This window comes from Panicum hallii, chromosome 4 (assembly GCF_002211085.1).
Source record: "Panicum hallii strain FIL2 chromosome 4, PHallii_v3.1, whole genome shotgun sequence".
Classification (NCBI taxonomy): domain Eukaryota; kingdom Viridiplantae; phylum Streptophyta; class Magnoliopsida; order Poales; family Poaceae; genus Panicum; species Panicum hallii.
The window spans coordinates 9,359,332-9,378,981 of NC_038045.1; the positions used below are offsets into that span (position 1 = coordinate 9,359,332).

The following is a 19,650-nucleotide window of genomic DNA, read 5'->3' on the forward strand; positions in this document are numbered from 1 at the left end:
AGAGATGATCTCCAATGGTTGGACTCAGCTTTCATCATAGAGGAAATAAATAGATTAATTGCTGATCTGCCCAATCATAAATCTCCTGGTCCTTATGGTTTTAATGGAGAATTCCTGAAGCATTGTTGGAGGATCATTGCTGAGGATTTTTACAATCTCTGTGAGGCCTTTCATGAAGGAGAAATATGCCTGAGAAGCATCTACAGCTCTAATATCACTCTCATCCCCAAGAAAGACACTCCTCTCACAGTAAACGATTATAGGCCCATTTCTCTCTTGAACTCTCCCCCGAAACTTCTTACAAAGATCTTACTTGAAAGACTACAACAGGTCATCCTCTTACTGGTTCATGCTAACCAATATGGTTTTATAAAAACCAAAACAATTCAAGATTGCCTAGCTTGGGCGTTTAAATATTTACACCTCTGCAAGAATTCTAGAAAAGAACCGGTGATTCTAAAAATTGATTTTGAAAAGGCATTTGACACAATTGAACACCAAGCCATCCTCCAAGTTCTACATCACAAGGGTTTTAGTAGCATCTGGATCAGCTGGATTAAGTGCATCCTGGATTCTAGAACTTCCTCAGTGCTACTTAATGGTGTCCTGGGGAAAGTTTTTCACTGCAAAAGGGGTGTTAAATAGGGTGATCCTTTATCTCCCCTGTTATTTGCCATCGCAGCTGATTTTCTGTAATCTATGGTTAATAAGGCCAAACAACAAGATCTCCTAAAATTAACCCTTACAAGAAGAGTAGGAGAGGACTTCCCAATCATTCAGTATGCGGATGACACCCTTCTCTTTCTAGAAGCCTGTCCCGTGCAATTTTAAGTCCTCAAAAATTTGCTTGTCGAATTCTCATCCTCATCTGGGTTAAAAGTTAACTACAGAAAGTCCTCTCTTGTGCCCATTAATGTCCCTCCAGAAAAATTAGACTTGCTAGCTGATATTCTCTGTCAGAAGGGCACTATTCCTTTCACCTATCCTAGACCGCCTCTCTGCAGCACAAAACCAAAAATGGAAGACTTCTTGCCTCTGGTGCAAAAGATTGAAAGAAGATTGGTCTCCACATATTCTTTCCTTTCTCCTGGAGGCAAACTTAAGACGGTAAACTTGGTTCTTTCCTCAACAGCTGTTTTTCATTGTTGCACTTTGAAACTGTGCAAGGGAATAATTCAACAAATAGATAAGTATAGAAAACACTGCCTCTGGAGAGGTTCTGATCTTAATGCAAAACAAACATATAGGGCTGCTTGGATAATGGTTTGTCTCCCCAAAAGTGAAGGAGGACTTGGGGTTTTGAATTTAGCCACACATAATGATTCTTTGCTTCTGAAATTCCTTTACAAGTTCTTCACTAGAGCCAACATCCCTTGGTTCAATCTTGTTTTGGAAAATTATTACCATAGTGGCAAGCTCCATGGTCAGCAAAGGAAAGGATTCTTCTGGTGGAGAGATCTAGTCAAATTAATTGATTCTTTCAAAGGATTAGCTAAAGCCACTGCCCACAATGAGGATACAATTCTTCTTTGGAACAACACCTGGAATGACTCAAGATACAATTCTTCTTTGGAACGACAGCTGAAATGACTCAGTACTAGACTTAGCTATCCTGAACTGCTTTCCTTTGCAAGAAACAACAATGTCACAATCAAGCAAGCATTAGATGCCCCTAAGCTTTTGAGCAACTTCAATCTTCCTTTCTCCTCTCAAGCATACCAACAGTTTTTGCTGCTAGAAGGTCTTCTACAACCCCTCTCTCAGGATCAACGGCCTGACGAATGGAATTTTATTTGGGGGAATAATATTTTCTCTGCCAAGAAAGCCTATAAACAACTCATTGGATATAGGCCAACTTTGCCCATCTACTTTTGGATGTGGAACTCGGTATATCAAATGAACCACAAGGTATTTTTCTGGCTTGTTTTAAAAGATAGGATCAATACAAGGGACATGTTAAGGAGAAGAGGAATGGAACTGGACTCTTTTGTCTGCGAGATGTGTATACTTCAGGTTCCTGAAACCTCAGTTCATTTGCTACTAAGATGCAATTTCGCCAAAGCCTGTTGGGCCTCAATTGGAGTACAATATGTCCCCTCTAGGACACCATTTTAGATAGATATTTAGGAGAATCAGACAAACTTTAAATGTGCCTTTTTTCATGGAAATTATAATCTTTATGAGCTGGAGCATTTAGACAACAAGGAATGACTAGTTATTTAACTTTATTGCCCCAGTAATCAGTAGCTGCAAAAGGAAGTTCAAGTCTGAATTTCGACTTCTCCTTCATCGTGTGAAGACAAGCGCAGTCCCTGCTATGACATCATGGATTGATCATATCTAATGCTTCTCCACCCTCCCGGGCTAGTTTTAATCTTAGTTTAATTTTCTTTCCCTTTGTTTTGTTTTTTGAGTTCCAGTTGTCTTTCTATAAACTGTTTACCTCTTTTTTTAATAATATAGCATAGTAGGGGCGTGCCCCTCCTGTTTCCTCAAAAAAAAAGTGATATTTGAAAGCACACAAAGTACATCACACAATGTAAGAATTAGTATTACCCTTCGGACCAGCCATCCCATCAATTACAGTTAGGGTATTTATAGGGTCTCTCAACATTCTAAATATTACATTCCTAGAATATTCTATGGGTACATGGTAATTTCTCTCTTGTGCACGCTTTACAACTTTACAGCTCAGCTCGTTCTTCATGGCTCCGAACCTCCAGCGATCAACCGAAGGGGCTAAAACTGCATGACACCTTCGGGCCTCCTCTTCGGCTCCATTCTCCGCACCTCCGCCTCCGCGGTCATCACCCTTCAGCCACCCAGACCTGCCTTTGTTTCGCCTCGAGCCCCCGTGGCTTTGGATCGCTTGCTGTCAAGAAAAATCAAAGTTGAACAAGAACACAAACCCTTCGGCGGGCGACCGAAGGTGGCGTCCCAAACACCTTTCTTCGTTACACACACAATTACACAAACACACCTCTCATAAAAATGCATGAAGTATTGGACAACCTCGCTGCAATGACATAAGGATGATCATAAAAATGAAAAAAAATCCCGTTTACCATGCATCATTTCTTAGATTCTCTTTCTCTTTCACGTTCAAATGAGATTGGAAGTATTATTGTAAAAACAAGAATGAAAATTAGGGATAGATGAGAACGGATCAGATACAGACGATCATCTATGGATACGAATACTGATAATTATCTTTTTTTGGATCGCACTGAGATAAAGATATGGATAGTCTAAAATTTGTTGAATACGGGTCGGATATTGATATCCATCTAATATCAATATAATATATCCATCTTTGATTATCCAAATTCGGATATGGATCGATCTCGAATGGCTAAATTTTGATATGGATTATCCATTTAGTATCAAAACCCCTTGCGATTGGATGATCGAAAGGAAAGAATTCGCACATTTTCAATGAAAATGGTAAGAAAAGCTAAAGAGTCAAGCAGGCGAGTTCAAAGGCTCCAAGACACAGACACTCCTTGCTTACAAGTGTGAATCACTCGAATTATCATAAAAGTCTAATTTTCAATCCATCAACTACAAAATAGGATAACGACGGTCATCCAACTATTGAAACCGGATAAACTTGGTGGTTTCAAATGTGATTTTTCATTTTGTGAAAATTAAAAATATTCTTGTTTAAACTAAAAAATTCATAAGTATTCATTTAAATCAGAAAAATACAAAACAGGTACCAATATTTTTCTAAAAATATAATCTATCTGTTGGTAATCCTTGTCAGTTATTTGGATCTAATTTTTTCTAGTGCTTAGTATTTATTTTCTTATAGTTATGCTTATTATTTTATATAAATGAGATTAAAACAGAGCACCAACAAATAGATTACACTTTTAGAAAAAAATGGTCCCAATTTCATATTTTTTATTTAAAATAAATTAGTTATGATTTTTTTAGGTCTAACCAGAATTTTTTAAATTTAGAAAAAGAATGCAAAACCAGCTATGAAACCACCGAAAGGGAAAATTTGTTCATTTGACAGTTGGATGGTCCCTGTTGTCCGATTTTATAGTTGAGGGTTGAAAATCAAATTATTGTATTAGCTTAGGGGGGGTATTGGACTTTTCTCTTGTTCTTTGAACGATGTTTCCTTAAGTGTCCATAGTTCTTGAATTAGACCATTATTCAACGTGTAGTTCGTAAGTTTACACATTGGGGCCTTAATCTTAAACATCTAACGCCATTACTCTAGCTTATACATTTAGCTCACCATTAGACCTTCTAGATAAGGAGAACAATTTTCATAGGACTTGTCCAATTCAATCCAAGCTTTGTCTCAAATTTGCTGACTTTCTTATACTGCATCATAGATGCAGTCAGCCTTATGCTGCGCCACTGCCTGTCACCAAGGGCTTCCATTTTGATTTTCGAATACCGTCGACTCTTGCTCGAACTGAACCAGTCCTGAGTCCTGACTCCTTGCAGGAGGTGCGTGCGTGAGCTAAGCGTGGGTGACCTTCTATGGGATGGACATCATCTATTTTTTGATAGCCAGCTATCTGGTATGGTTTGGACAATCACTCACGCGGTTTTCAGTCTTCCAAAGTTTCATAGTGTGACGTATATGTTTGGGCAATGGTTGATGGGAATTGCTAATTAATTTTTAAATCACTTGTATTACTTGGAGCAGTGGCTACGTGTTCGTGTTTGTGGTTGTGTTAATACACTTTGATATATTAATACAAATAAACTTTCTTTCTGCAAGTTATCTTCATAATTTCACACTGCGTGCGCACATGGGCTATTCTCCACAAGTCTACTATACAGGGACTAGTTGTACCGGCATCTCGGCAATTGGTACAAATGGTCAAGATCTATTTTACCCGGGTATATATGTGACGGTCTAGTCTACGGACTAATGGTCATTAAAATTCCGGGCTTTTTTCCTTCGTGTAAGGCTGTGTGCCGCTAGGCAGAGGCTGTAAATTTTTCAAACATTATCGTATCCTGTTGATGTGACGCTACTTGAAATTAAGGAAAATTTCTCTCTTTTAAAAAAAATGTGGTGGACGTCAACCCAACTGCCCTTGTAATGTGGATCTTTCTTGGCCATATGCGAGTCGAATACCCTCTACACCATGCAAATTATGCCAAGGCAAGGAGCAGAAGAAGCCAAGTGAGCAGTGACAGGTATCGTTATGTCTGGATCGTGCCTAGACAAAAATGAGCACATTATCAGATCATATATATATATATATGTTAGTATGTGCATGTGTTCCTCCAAAGTAACTAGAGTTTTACTTCAATGGTCCCTTTCATAAAAACTGCACGAATCTTAAAAGCAATAACATAATTAAGCAATTACTTTTAACTCGGGTTATGTTTGGGCCCGTCCCTACCCGTATCCAAGTGAAGCCCGGACCATGCCCACTTATTCTTTTTAGATCTTATCCTGCGTTTCAATCCAGTCGATCGCGGACTGCAGAGGCCATTGGCATGGCGAGCGGAAGGACAGGCGGCGGCGCCATTGGCGTGCTGTGTCCACTGCACAGAGCGACCTAGCTGACCGAGGGATTTATCCGTAGTAACTGTCACCGCAACTCCCGATCCGTTTGCAAAGGACAGAGAGGGAACTCCAAGGGTATGGGTCGGACGGCGTCATTCTGCGTGCCGTGCGGGCGGACTGAGGCTGGTGCGAATCCGCGGCGAGCCGGCGAAGACGCATAGCGTTGCCTCCCGCGTGGCCGTCTCTGTTCTTGTAGTATATGCCAAAAAGAGTTTGTTCAGATGCAGTTTTATTCCTGTGCTATGAACTATGTATTGGAGCAGTTCTCCTGTTCCTTTCTTAATTAAAGATGAGGTATCATATGGCTTCTAAGTTCTGACTTCTGAATGCAAAACTGGATGTTGGCTATTCGATACTGTTTACTGATATTAGTATTTGGTTCTACTTCTGAAAGCGAGGATTAGTGAAAAACGATTGGGGCTCACTTCGCTCCAGGCATAAAATCCGAGCCCGAAGACCAAAACCCAAAAAACCCAAGCCCAAACCCATTCAGCCCATTACCCGATACCCGAACATGTTTCTCGGGTTGCAATCGTCAAAACCCGAACTAATTTCGGGCTTTTCGGGTTTAGGGTCGCGGTACCTGAACTACCTGTTTAGCCCATAGTTTTTTTCTTTCCGTCACATCTCGCGAGGCGCGACTCCACCGCTCCACGGCCCAGCCCACATTCTGTGAGTGTGATATTCTGTTAAGTTCATGTCCAAACTACCCATAATGTTGATGTTTTTGTTCAGATTTGCTGTTCAAATGCTGCTGTAATTTTGGTTCATATTTGAGTAGTTCGGGTAGTACGGGCTACCCGAATCCAAACCTGAAGTTTTCGGGTACCCGAATTTTCGGGTAGTAGTCTGTGCAGGCCCATTTCGGGCTTAGGTTCTGAAAGCCCGAACTTTCAAAAGCCCGAATAATCCGACCCGAAAGTTCGGGCTAACCCGAACGCCCGGAGTGAGGCTCACTCACTGCAAAATTGCATCATTGCTTGCTGCCTCTGTCTCTCTCGCCCTGCAGACCCTGCCTGAGCGTTAGAGCTGTCATGCTGGACTGCTAGCTGAGATGTGCGATCAGTGCTGTAAACTGTTGTCTGTTGCTAAAATTGATGCTGAAATTGTGAATCTGTGAGTGGCATTCCACATATTCAGTATGGTGTTCGGCACGGTGACGTGTTCAAACTTTATTTTGATACAGGATCGCCAGAATATTTAGAATTTACCTAAGCCAATAAAATTCTTTTTTTAGATTATGGAAAAAAATCCGGCCTTGATCATTCACAAGCGAATGACTACATTCAAAAGAGTTATAAAAAGTTCTTAAACTCTAAACCTCAAATGAGGGATTTCACGGATACAAGAAAGAAAGCTGTGAAACAAAGAAAGAAAACTAGAAGATTAAGTTTGAATCTTCTTCTTTGTTCATGCTTCAACCTTTTAATATTTTAATATTTTCACGCAGCACCAATCCATCACATCTCTCGTCTGCTTAGAAACTTGATATCCGGATCGGCTGTTGCTTGCCAAATCTTTTCACGTAAATCTCCGCCTAGCGCATGGGTGCGAGGATACATCCAGGGAGAAAGTGGCTCCAAAAGGTGTCACCAATATCAACGCCGGCATAATGCCGGACAAGGATTTCCTCAAACGGTTTCCTGTAGCACCCGACATCAACACGGACCCGCAAATACTTATTAACATATTATTAACATGAACTGAATGGTTCATGAATTGGGGATGGCAATTAGGGCTTCACTGTTCGGTCATATGGTCAGAGTTCAGAAGATTTTGCATGGACATCATAAATGTTTGTGGTGAAAATTAAAATGGTTCCACATATAAAGGCAAACACAAGTAGCACGTACACTTTTCCCTAAAGAACAATACACTACAGAGAAGACAGTGACCAGCCATGGAAATGTTTGTCGTTCATTAATTGAATGACAAACAAGTTGTACCTTAAAGATGCAAACTTTATGGCATGCTTATCAGGAAGGAATTAACAGAGGAGGTGGGAGGATCCCAGCCATCAGCTCTTTCATAGCCTAGGTTGACGCCATCCTCGTACTTTCTCCTGGAATTTCTTTGTTGCAAACGGATCACGAGTTGCGGCACGGATCGCTCCCTCAGTTAGCTTGACTATTGCTCCTTTCGCTTGCCATTCGAATAGCCTCCGCACTCCGCCACTCGACGGGATTGAGAATGAGATCCAAAAGAAAGTGGCTATGGATCGGGCCCTACTTGGACACGGGTAGGGCTGGACTCAAATATAACCCACAACGAAATTAATTTATTAATTGTTTGCTTACTTTAAGATTTGTGCAATTTTTATAGAAGGGACTATCGGAGCGAAACTTAAGTAAAAGAAGAAGAAACAGGAGCACATGTATCCCACAAAATAGGGCATTACAGAGCACCTCAACATTCCCTGGCCTTCAAATTTGTTGCCAATAGTCATCTGCTAAGCAAGTTGTATTGGAAAGCCATGCAATCTCTCATCTACGAATTTTGGTACAAGAATAAAATTCTTGAAAACTAAGCCACAAGAGTGAAGTTCAGAGAAGTAGCTAGATGGTACTCATAGTATGAAAATAGCACTATGTACGTATTTATATGCCAATCAGTTTTAGAAAAACAAACAAACTCATTTACAAATGTTAGATAACCTCACTGATAAACAACTCGGACACAGTTTCGTTGGCTCATCAGCACACGATCAATAGGATGACAACTTAGGATAAGTAGCATCATGTACGCCAACTTGAAGAAAGAAATTTCTCTGCGACGGTGCCACATGACCCACCTGGTACGACACCGCCCAGAATGCTAACGCGTGGCGATAGACACCATCGGGAGATTGCGATTCCGCAGGAGTTTTGCGTCATTGGAGCCAGCTCCTTGGTGCATCCATGCCCGCACAAACTCCCACAGAATCGCAATCTCCCGATGATGTCGATTTCCACACGTCAGCATCCTGGGTAGTGTCGCACCAGGTGCGTCGTGCGGCGAGAGAATTTTCTTCCCTACTTGAAAGCCAAGGATTCTTCTTTTTCTTAAAAATGTCTATTTCAATTCTTCTCATATTCTAGCAGTTTAATTTTTTTCTCAAATCAAACGAAATACAATGCATCCCTCGAGTGTTAACACTAGGTCGTATCATGCATGTTGGGAATGTTTTAGGGTGGTCTTGTGTGATGTGGTAGCCACAACACCAACTTGGTTCCGCATGTCCTTCTCTTTCACACACACAATTACAAAACGTACCTCTCTATAGAAGTGCTAGTGTTGAACAATATCGCTGTTGGAATATAGGGATGAGCGCAAAAATGAAAAAAAATCCTGTTTACTATGAATTATTTTTGAGATTCTCATCTTTTTCGTGTTCAAATGAGAATGAAAATAGTATTTTAAAAACAAGAACGAAAATGATTATAACGTAAGTAAACATAAACAAGATTTTGGTCTCTTTTAGTAATTTTTGAGGTTTCCATATTAGACCGGTAATTACTGCCTATAAATTACAACCAAATGTTTCATGGTTAGATACACCGCTCGCTCAAGGTCAAAGAACCAAGTGCCATCCTAAGATGAAGAGATAGTGAATTAGCACACTATTCCTAGGCTCCAACTAATCACTTGCTCAATGTAAACTTAACCTTGCTTATATTGATGTGCTCTGAGGTTTATCTAGTGTGGCTAGAGGTACAAACTTAGCACAAGTATTCATCCCATGGTATCGTATCAATGGATAAACCGTCAATTTAATCCATGTCATTGCACCATCAAGAATATGCTCCTAGTCACTAAAACCCTCGCAATCAAAGGTTCTTGGATTACCACCACCAAGATGGGCACCAAGCTGGATGGGCAAGTTGCTCTTCAAGCCTCTCCTCCTATCACTTAGCGCTATCATTATTTGGGAGCATGATCTCGCAGTAGCAAGGGCCTATGTGAACCCGTACAATCCTCTTGCCATCGCTTCATAGACTAAACTAGAGAGTCAAGAAGGTGAGCCCAAAGGCTAGCTCCAAGACACCGGCACTCATACGCTTACAAGTGTGAACTATACCTTGATCTAAGCACAATGAAGTGACATCTTATAGACAATTTATCTAGCCTAGACTAGAAATAATCCCCCTCTACCCACTTCGGTGGCTTGGTAGTTTTCTCAATAAGGTGTACCTTCCTGTGGAGCAATAGGTCATATTAGCTATAGAGATAGAGGTGCTCTTACTCGAGGCGGCTGGCTAGCTCAGAGCATTGGATGCGGTCAGTCGGCCTTCTGGCATGCGACTGCCTGCTCCTTTATGTAAATTCTACATTATTGACACCATTTTCCTCCAGTCATCAATTGCTTCCATTTCGATTTTCGAATGGCTTCGGCTCTTGCTCGAACTGAACCACTCCTGAGTCATCCTGACTCCTTGCAGGAGATGTGTGTGTGAGCTAAGCGTTGGTGACCTTCCCTTCTCTGTGGTGGACATGAACCCAGTTGGATGGCCTTGTATTGAGGACCTTCCATTGCAGTATGGCGAGTCCAGACACACCGCATGCAAATTCTGCCAAGGCGAGGAGCAGAAGAAGTCACGACCGACGGGTATGGTTTTGTCAGGATCGCGTCAAGACACAACTGCAGCAGAAGAAGACAAGTGAGGAGTGACAGGTATTCTTTTGTCTCGATCGTGTCTACGGCCTGATCCAGACGAAAACGAGCACATCAGCCCTCAGCTCTGGCCGCAGCAGGAGTTATATCAATAAACAGTTACAGCATTATCGACAATGTAGTCTGGGTATCGTTAAAGAATTTTATTCCGGAATTAAGAGTGGGTGTTGACAGCATTTCAGAACCACTACTTATGTATTGCGATAATCAACTCACAATTTTCTATTCGAGTAACAACAAATAAGTTTTTATGCCACAAACATTGACATAAAGTATCATATTGTGAAAGATACAGTCCAAGATTAAACAATTAAGATTAAGAACATCAGTACTGAATTTATGTTTGCGAACCCACTTTCAAAAGCCTATCACCTAGTATTTCTCGTAATTATGTAGCCAGGATGGGTTTATTGGAAGGCCTCTGATTCTGGACAAAAGAAGATTGTCTATGAAACCAACTCCCATAAAGTATCATGTGAATATCCGATCGATTGGGAATGTAATATTGTAAGTGATGCGATTTGGTAATTCGTGATTGATCATCATGACACATTGCTCTAGTGTGAAGCTCCACTTTGAAAGGGTTTATGATGATTAACTTTAAAATTAAGAGTGAATGTTGGACTAATCTCGAGGCTAACAATAAGCTCGAGGTTAAAAGACCCATTACGCCAAATCGCACCATGATCGGGGGGCCCATAACCAAGCCTAGGTTTCAGTCCCCGTCACCCAGTGTAATATTTAATAGAGAGGTTGGTCCCTCACACAAACTAACGTTTTGTGAGGCTAAACCTTACTCCCACATTTCTAATCCGATTTTCGAATGGCTTGAGCTCTTGCTCGATCTGAACTTTGCTCGATCTGAACCACTCCTGAGTGAGTCCTGACTCCTTGCAGGAGATGTGTGTGTGAGCTAATAAGCATGGGTGACCTTATTCTCTTCTCTGTGGTGGACATGAACCCAACTGGATGGCCTTGTATTGAGGACCTTCCATTGCAGTACGGCGAGTCAAGACACACCGCATGCAAATTCTGCCAAGGCGGGGAGCAGAAGAAGTCACGACCGACGGGTATGGTTTTGTCCGCCCCTCTCCTCGCGGTGGCCGCCGGCCGGCCGGTCACATGCCCTCCGCTGGATAAGCCGCCTTTCCAACCGCCAATAGGCCGCGCATTCCCGTGCACACACTCGCCCGCTCCCCATCCCTATTTAAAGCCACCCGCGCCCTCGCCGTGCATCGCAACAGCTAGCTAGCACGGCGCCCTCCGCTCCAGCCATCTAGCTAGCCTCGCTTGCCTTCCCGCTCACGCACGCCATGGCGTCCTCCGAGCGCCACCACTCCATCGACGCGCAGGTCCGGCTCCTGGCCCCCGGCAAGGTCTCCGAGGATGACAAGCTCGTCGAGTACGACGTCCTCCTCATGGACCGCTTCCTCGACATCCTCCAGGACCTCCACGGCCCCGGCATCCGTGAATTCGTAACGATCAATAATTGATGCTCCTCTTTGCTTTCGGTCCTCCAGTTCGCCGCCTGTCGTATATACGCACGTGGCGTGCTCTTCTCCTTAGCTTCTCACCGGCCCCGACCGTGCGTGCGTGCGTGCCTGCAGGTCCAGGACTGCTACGAGCTGTCGGCGGAGTACGAGGGCGACCGCAACGCCGCGCGCCTGAAAGACCTCGGGTCCAGGCTCGCCAGCCTGGCCCCCGCCGACGCCATCCTCGTCGCGGGCTCCATCCAGCACATGCTCAACCTCGCCAACCTCGCCGAGGAGGTGCAGATCGCGCACCGCCGCCGGAACAAGCTCAAGAGCGGGGACTTCGCCGACGAGGGCTCCGCCACCACCGAGTCCAACATCGAGGAGACGATCAAGCGCCTCGTCGACCTCGGAAAGTCCAAGGAGGAGGTGTTCGAGGCGCTCAAGAACCAGACCGTCGACCTCGTCCTCACCGCGCACCCAACGCAGTCCGTCCGGAGGTCGCTCCTCCAGAAGCACGCCAGGTAATTAAGTACCAAGTCATCACTCTCCTCATTACTAGTTCGCAATTCATTTTCGGTCACCAACATGTATATAATTTCCCTTCGATTCGGTTCGGCATTACGCAACGGAAATGCATGTTCGTGTTGCCCTTGCGCGCAGGATCCGGAATTGCCTCACGCAGCTGAATGCCAAGGACATCACGGACGACGAAAAGAAGGAGCTCGACGAGGATCTTCACAGGGCGGTACGTGCATTTGACACTAGGGAATATGAAAACTTTTTATGACGCGCAATACCACCACTTAGTGATATATACTAAGCATATAATGAGAAGATTTAACCCTTCATTAGTTCATTAGTAAGGGTAGTTTTATAATTATTTTCTAGTTATAAATGAAAATAAAGATAGGGAATTAGAAAGATAGTCCGAATAAAATGAATCCTGATATTATCTTATAGCACCTTGATACTACCTATACTATTTATATATACTACATATGCTAATACTGGAGTTTTCAGTAGTACACAAAAATCGTAGGATGTTTCTATACTAGTCATTTTCAAACCGTAGTATAGGCCAGTATTGTGTACTATAGAATACATACCTGTGTCTGAGGCCTTTCCTCAGTTGCCCGTCAGACAGGGTATTCTGACATTATTTCTCCCATGCCTGCGAGGAGGAAGAGTGGCGACCCGTCTCTTTTGGTCGTTACATTCTTTCTTCTTTTAATTTGATAGAGATAGAACACAATACGTCGACTGGTGAGTTAAAGACACTGAGAATGACACGTGTAATTTAGTGGGCCAGAAAATCCTTCAACATACGTATATGGTATATATTGATGGTAGGGTTGTTTCTAGACAGACCTTCGGTTCTGTGCTAAAGAAACGAAGGGCATCTCAAATTTAAGACGAATCAGAATTTTCCACTCCATTTATAATCATTACAAATTCAAAGCAGCTAGCCTTTGTTATCAGATCACAAATACTTTTTTTAGGGCCGGCTATTAGATCACAAATACTAGATAGGCAGGAGGCCATGTATACATGTTATGCAGAAGAAGAAAAAAAACTGAGTGCTTAGATAATTCGCTCTGTTGGTTCTTCACGTACGTACAGATCCAAGCAGCCTTCAGAACAGATGAGATTCGGAGAGCACAGCCGACCCCGCAGGATGAGATGCGTTACGGGATGAGCTACATCCACGAGACCATATGGAAGGGTGTTCCAAAGTTTCTGCGTCGTGTGGACACAGCTCTGAAGAACATCGGGATCGACGAGCGCCTCCCCTACAATGTTCCCCTCATCCAGTTTTGTTCTTGGATGGGTGGCGACCGTGATGGTACGTAAATCCGATCCGATCCCCTGTTTTATTTATTTCAGATGCAAGCGATCACAAGCATTCAGCTGATTGCTTATGAGTAATCCAACTATTAATCATTATATTGGTTTGCGCGCACAGGAAATCCAAGGGTTACGCCGGAGGTGACAAGGGATGTATGCTTGCTGGCACGAATGATGGCTGCAAACTTGTACTTCACCGGGCTAGAAAATCTCATGTTTGAGGTATGTATTCCTTGTCTATTCCATTCCTAGATGTTTAACTTTGCCTGCTGTTGCTGCCTGCTGCCTCCTGCACCATCCCATCATCGATCTGATGCATGAATGATGAGCTTCCAGCTCTCTATGTGGCGCTGCAATGACGAACTCCGCGCTCGGGCGCAAGAAATACACAGTGCTCCAAAGAAAGCTGCCAAGCACTACATAGGTAACAAAACATCTCCGCCAGGCAGCCTTACTTTTCCAGGCACTACATGCTGTCAGTCAGATTTTCTGGATGAAGAGATCGAATTTGTGCAGAGTTCTGGAAGCAAATCCCTCTCAACGAGCCGTATCGCGTGGTGCTTGGTAACGTGAGGGACAAACTGTACAACACACGCGAGCGTGCGCGCCAGCTGCTGACTAATGAAATTTCTGACATTCCGGAGGAATCGGCCTTCAGCAATGTTCAAGAGGTAACAAATTGCCATGCATGCGTGCTCCGTCCTGATCATGCATGTATACTAGCCACGCACTGCCACTGTCTGATACATACTGCTACTGCCACGAACGAACCTGCCAGTTCCTGGAGCCCCTTGAGCTGTGCTACAAATCACTGTGCGAGTGCGGCGACAAGACCATCGCCGACGGGAGCCTGCTGGACTTCCTCCGCCAGGTCTCCACGTTCGGGCTCTCCCTCGTGAAGCTGGACATCCGGCAGGAGTCGGAGCGGCACACCGACGTGATCGACGCCATCACCACGCACATCGGCATCGGCTCCTACCGCTCCTGGCCCGAGGAGAAGCGCCAGGAGTGGCTGCTATCCGAGCTGCGCGGCAAGCGCCCGCTGCTCGCCCCGGACATGCCCCAGACCGAGGAGATCGCCGACGTGCTCGGCTGTTTCCGCGTCCTCGCCGAGCTGCCCCGCGACAGCTTCGGCCCCTACATCATCTCCATGGCCACGGCGCCGTCGGACGTCCTCGCCGTCGAGCTCCTGCAGCGGGAGTGCCACGTGCGCGACCCGCTGCCCGTGGTGCCGCTCTTCGAGAGGCTCGCCGACCTGCAGAATGCGCCCGCGTCCATGGAGCGCCTCTTCTCGGTGGACTGGTACTTGGAGCGGATCAACGGCAAGCAGCAGGTCATGATCGGCTACTCCGACTCCGGCAAGGACGCCGGCCGCCTGTCCGCGGCGTGGCAGCTGTACAGGGCGCAGGAGGAGCTCGCGCAGGTGGCCAAGCGTTACAGCGTGAAGCTGACCATGTTCCACGGGCGCGGCGGCACCGTCGGCAGGGGAGGCGGGCCCTCGCACCTCGCCATCCTGTCGCAGCCGCCGGACACCATCAACGGGTCGATCCGTGTGACGGTGCAGGGCGAGGTCATCGAGCACTCCTTCGGCGAGGATCACCTCTGCTTCCGGACGCTGGAGCGGTTCACGGCCGCCACGCTGGAGCACGGCATGCACCCGCCAGTCTCCCCCAAGCCCGAGTGGCGCAAGCTCATGGACGAGATGGCCGTCGTTGCCACGGAGGAGTACCGGTCCATCGTCTTCAGAGAGCCGCGCTTCGTCGAGTACTTCCGATCGGTAAGCTAGACATATATCATTCATCATTAGGTGACGCATGCATTCGCTGCGGCGAACTCATTCATCCATGGTTCCTTCTTCTAAATTCCTCCTCGATCGTACGTGCCAGGCTACGCCTGAGACGGAGTACGGCAGGATGAACATCGGCAGCCGGCCGGCGAAGAGGAAGCCCAAGGGCGGCATCGAGTCGCTCCGCGCGATCCCCTGGATCTTCTCGTGGACGCAGACGAGGTTCCACCTCCCCGTGTGGCTCGGCGTCGGCGCCGCGTTCCAGTCTGCCATTAAGAAGGACAGCAAGAACATCCAGAAGCTCAAGGAGATGTACAACGAGTGGCCCTTCTTCAGGGTCACCATTGACCTGCTGGAGATGGTCTTCGCCAAGGGGGACCCCAGCATCGCCGGCTTGTACGACGAGCTGCTCGTCGCCGACGACCTCAAGCCCTTCGGGGAGCAGCTCAGGAACAAGTACCTGGAGACGCAGCAGTTTCTCCTGCAGGTACTGATACTACTGAAACAAACAAAAAAAAAGATTCTGAAAAATTCACAGCATTTTCATATGAAACTTGATGCACGATGATGATTCTGTGACTTCCTGATCTGTGATATATGCAGATCGCTGGGCACAAGGAAATCCTCGAAGGCGATCCCTACCTGAAGCAGGGGTTGCGGCTGCGCACCCCCTACATCACGACGCTGAACGTGTTCCAGGCCTACACCCTGAAGCTGATGAGGGACCCGAACTTCCAGGTGAAGAAGCAGCCGCCGCTGTCCAAGGAGTTCTCCGACGAGAAGAAGCCCGCCGGGCTGGTGGAGCTGAACCCGGCGAGCGAGTACCCGCCGGGGATGGAGGACACGCTCATCCTCACCATGAAGGGTATTGCCGCCGGCATGCAGAACACCGGCTAGGAGGCCGGGTGCTCTGCTCCGCTCCTCACTGCAGACTGCTCATCAAGGCACCAGCGTGTCGATGTGCATGTATCCTTTTTAATTCACACTCAACTTATTTGCGCTTTATCTTTCACGCTTGATGTACGTGTCGGCTCTGTTAAACTTAATTGTGTCCGTGTCTTTTGTTTGAGCTGGAGCTCGGCTTGTTTGTTCATCGAGCCGGGCGCGTCTTGTCCGTTGAGCCAGAGACGTGCGGGTCCACGTCGTGGCGCGTCGGCGCGCGGCATGATCTGGCGTGCGGGATGGCGCACGCAAGGAGCGGATCATGGCGCGCGCATGCAGGGACGGCCAGACCGAGCTCTGCCTTTCCTTTTCACAGTCGGTTTGTAATAATCGATATAAATAAAGGAATCAATACAGAAAAAACGTCGCGGGTTACGCGGCAAAAAACACCGAGTGTTCATCCATTTCCTATTCTTGTTCTTGAGATCCTGAGCCTGCTGCTCTTGGCCGATATAGATGCTGGGAGTTTGTTTCCATTAGCAGAACTACTTATGTGGTAATGCACCGATCTGCAATATTGTTAACTTCCTACTTGTGCACTTATCATAACTGAATACGCCATGGATGTAGGGTAAACCAGTTCATTTTTCATTCAAATAGGCTTCAAGCTGAGCCAACCTCCAGCGCAAATCTTCCGCACAATGGCACGCTGCCGCTCAAATAGCTGGAGCTGCCGGGTTCTTGACAACCTCCAGGCAGTCAGAAGCCACGCATACATTGAATATGTATGCATCTTGGGCCACATTCATTGCTTCATTGCACGCCGTAGCCTCCAAGACAGCAAGATCCCTCATTAAAAAAAAACTCAAAAGCTAACACAAAGAGGGCTCTCGATATATCCTAAATCGAGAGCCCTGTTTGTTACCTCTATGAACCAAAGGGGAAGTAGCTTCATAAAGAGAAGAGTGTAACAAAAGGAGGAAGAAAAAGGTTCCGACAATGGGCGGTTGCTGCGGTGCTGCGGCGACGTTAGGGTTTCGGGCTCGAGATTTGCACGTCCGAGGGTTACCTGTATGGAGGTAGCCGGGACTGCGGTGGGCGGTGAGGCAAGGCAGCGATGGCGCTGCCGGCGGAGGCGGCGGAGGACATCCAGTGAGCGGTGCCGGGTCGTGCCGTTCGCCTGAGATGAAGAAGATATGGAAGGGAGGAGGAAAGGGAGGGGAGGGGTGGGATAGAAAGAGGGCGGTTCTCGCCGGCGTCAGCGGTGGGGGTGGGGGAGTTGGGAGGGGGGATGGGGAAGCTGGTGGATGGGCGGAGGCCGGATGGCTCGAAGGAGGGGAAGGGGACGGGGACAGGAAGGGAGGGAGAGGGTGGGAGGAGGGCGGTCCTCGGCTGCGGGGTCGGCGGCGGGGAGTGTGAGTGGAGGCATGTGCGAGCCGTCTGGCGGAGAAGACCGAGCGGATGGAGGTGGATGCACCACGGGCGAGCGGATAATATGGGGGGTGTCAATAAATCCCAATCGGGAGAGCCGCTCCGCCTAGATGGGAACTTAAAAAAAAGTTAGCAAGATCATTTTAAATAAAAATAAACAACAGGTATCATATCAGCCTAAAATGCAAATACAACGTAAACATATATATGAAGGGCACGAAATATAGGCTGCCTATCAACATTCAACAATATCATTTTCTTTGCAGGTGTGTTCCACAACATCAGTAATAGGCTTGCTGACTCCTTTTTTATATACTTTGAAATAGAAAATAAAAGAAGCTTCCTGCTATTTCGCAGTAACAGCGACCTGATATTTCTGTTTGTTGCCTACTTGCTCAATTTGCACAGATATCTATCTTAAACAACACCATCCCTGCTGCGTTGATTCAACTTAGTTTTATAGTTTACTTCACTGGTCGCTGTTCATGACCGAAGCATCCCAGTAATGACACGCAACTTCCATGTCATACAGGGATCGACTATTCGTTGCGCCATCGCTTTGTCGGGCTCAGCGGGCTACAGCAACGCCGATATTAGCCGGCAATATCCAAGCATTGTTTATGCGCACGTCATCAACGCACACATCATCACGGATCATCTTGACTTGACTCTAGTGCCTTGACACGGTTTCTTCCTCTATTGGCTTCTCTCCTACTACTACTGCATTGATCTCCAGTAGTGACTCTTGTGCATATATACACCAGTGCACTGTCCTGGCCTGAACTCCCCCAAAGTGAATCAACTTTTCCATCGGCAAGAACGCAGTTGCTAATATAAAACTCGCTTCGATTTGCATCTATCTTCTATCCAAAGAGCAGCCATGACGGTAAGTTTGTGCGCTGCTGTCTGATCTCTTGCTCTATCCCTGTCCAGTTAATTTGTTACCGATTTGGCCTGTGCTTCTGAAACTTGCAGATCGTGGAGATGCATGTGAACATCGACTGCGACGGCTGCGAGGGCAAGGTCAGGAGAGCCCTGGAAAGACTTGGAGGTATACCACCAAATTTTCCACCCAAATCCACGGATCGACGATCACTAAAACTTCTCAGCTACCCTTGACAAGTACACACATGCTGTCTTCTTTTCCTCCTCGATCAGGAGTGCACAGCGTGAGCATAGACAGGATGCACGGCAAGGTGACAGTGACGGGGTCGGTGAGCCAGAAGAAGGTGCTCCGGGCGGCGCGGCGCACGGGCAGGCTCGCCGTGCTGTGGCCGTCCGCCTACAACCACCCGGCGTACCACCACCACGCCTACGCGCAGCCGCCGGCGGCCTACTACCAGTACCAGCACCACGCCAAGCCGCCCGCGCAGGCGCAGGCGCAGCACCACTACTACTACAGCAGCGTCCCGCGCGGCAGCAAGAGCGGCGTCGTCTCGGCGGTGGCCGGCAAGAATCCGGTGGCGCAGTACCCCCAGGCCAAGGCCAGCTCGTACAACTACCACGTGCACGGGTACTACGACTCTGAGCTCTACGGGAACTACCATGAGCAGCCGGACGTCGTGCCGGCCGCCGTGAGGAACTACTTCAGCGATGAGAACCCGAGCGCTTGCTCGATCATGTGATTTGTGTGGTCGCTGGCCGCTGGGGTGTCTGAATCCAATTGATGGCCGGCCTCTGCTGTGTCTGGTGTGTGCTTCTTCTTGTATGTTTATTACAGGGAAAAAGTCTATTTTTAACCATCAAACTATTGTTAAGTTTGGTTTTGCCCATCTAACTTTAAAACCAGAAATCTTTGACCATCCAACTATCAAACCTGTTCACATTTGGCCATCGGGGGATTTTTTTTCCGCGAACATGCCTGAGCATGTGTTTCATTAAGAGGAAAAGGAAAGCAATACAAAGGCTATTAAGGTGGAAACCGAGCACAACCAAGCAAGTGATGGGCGACCCGTACGACAAACAAACAACAGCAAGAAAAAACGGAGGAGACACATATGAGCACACAAATCTAGGTACAAGCACACAAACC

General features: G+C 46.6%; 2 protein-coding genes across 2 annotated transcripts; both read left to right on the forward strand.

Moving 5' to 3' along the window:
• The first annotated feature begins 11,430 nt into the window (after positions 1 to 11,430).
• LOC112889660 (phosphoenolpyruvate carboxylase 1-like) lies at positions 11,431 to 16,634 on the forward strand. Its single transcript, XM_025956398.1, has 10 exons — positions 11,431 to 11,674; positions 11,807 to 12,195; positions 12,335 to 12,419; positions 13,295 to 13,517; positions 13,638 to 13,741; positions 13,856 to 13,943; positions 14,036 to 14,190; positions 14,298 to 15,296; positions 15,406 to 15,792; positions 15,909 to 16,634. Exons 1-10 carry the CDS (start codon positions 11,513 to 11,515, stop codon positions 16,200 to 16,202), a joined length of 2,886 nt encoding a protein of 961 aa, XP_025812183.1. The 5' UTR covers positions 11,431 to 11,512; the 3' UTR covers positions 16,203 to 16,634.
• A 1,450-nt stretch (positions 16,635 to 18,084) lies between these two features.
• LOC112889661 (heavy metal-associated isoprenylated plant protein 29-like) lies at positions 18,085 to 19,384 on the forward strand. Its single transcript, XM_025956399.1, has 3 exons — positions 18,085 to 18,504; positions 18,594 to 18,669; positions 18,777 to 19,384. The coding sequence occupies exons 1-3, from the start codon at positions 18,499 to 18,501 to the stop codon at positions 19,241 to 19,243; spliced, it is 549 nt and encodes a 182-aa protein (XP_025812184.1). The 5' UTR covers positions 18,085 to 18,498; the 3' UTR covers positions 19,244 to 19,384.
• The last annotated feature ends 266 nt before the right edge of the window (positions 19,385 to 19,650 follow it).

Coding starts and splice junctions, on each gene's coding strand:
- LOC112889660 (XM_025956398.1), top strand. CDS start 11,513: ATGGCGTCCTCCGAGCGCCACCACTCCATCGACGCGCAGGTCCGGCTC. Junction 13,742..13,855: donor TAGAAAATCTCATGTTTGAG/GTATGTATTCCT, acceptor ATGAGCTTCCAG/CTCTCTATGTGGCGCTGCAA. Junction 14,191..14,297: donor CCTTCAGCAATGTTCAAGAG/GTAACAAATTGC, acceptor CGAACCTGCCAG/TTCCTGGAGCCCCTTGAGCT.
- LOC112889661 (XM_025956399.1), top strand. Junction 18,670..18,776: donor AGCCCTGGAAAGACTTGGAG/GTATACCACCAA, acceptor CTCCTCGATCAG/GAGTGCACAGCGTGAGCATA.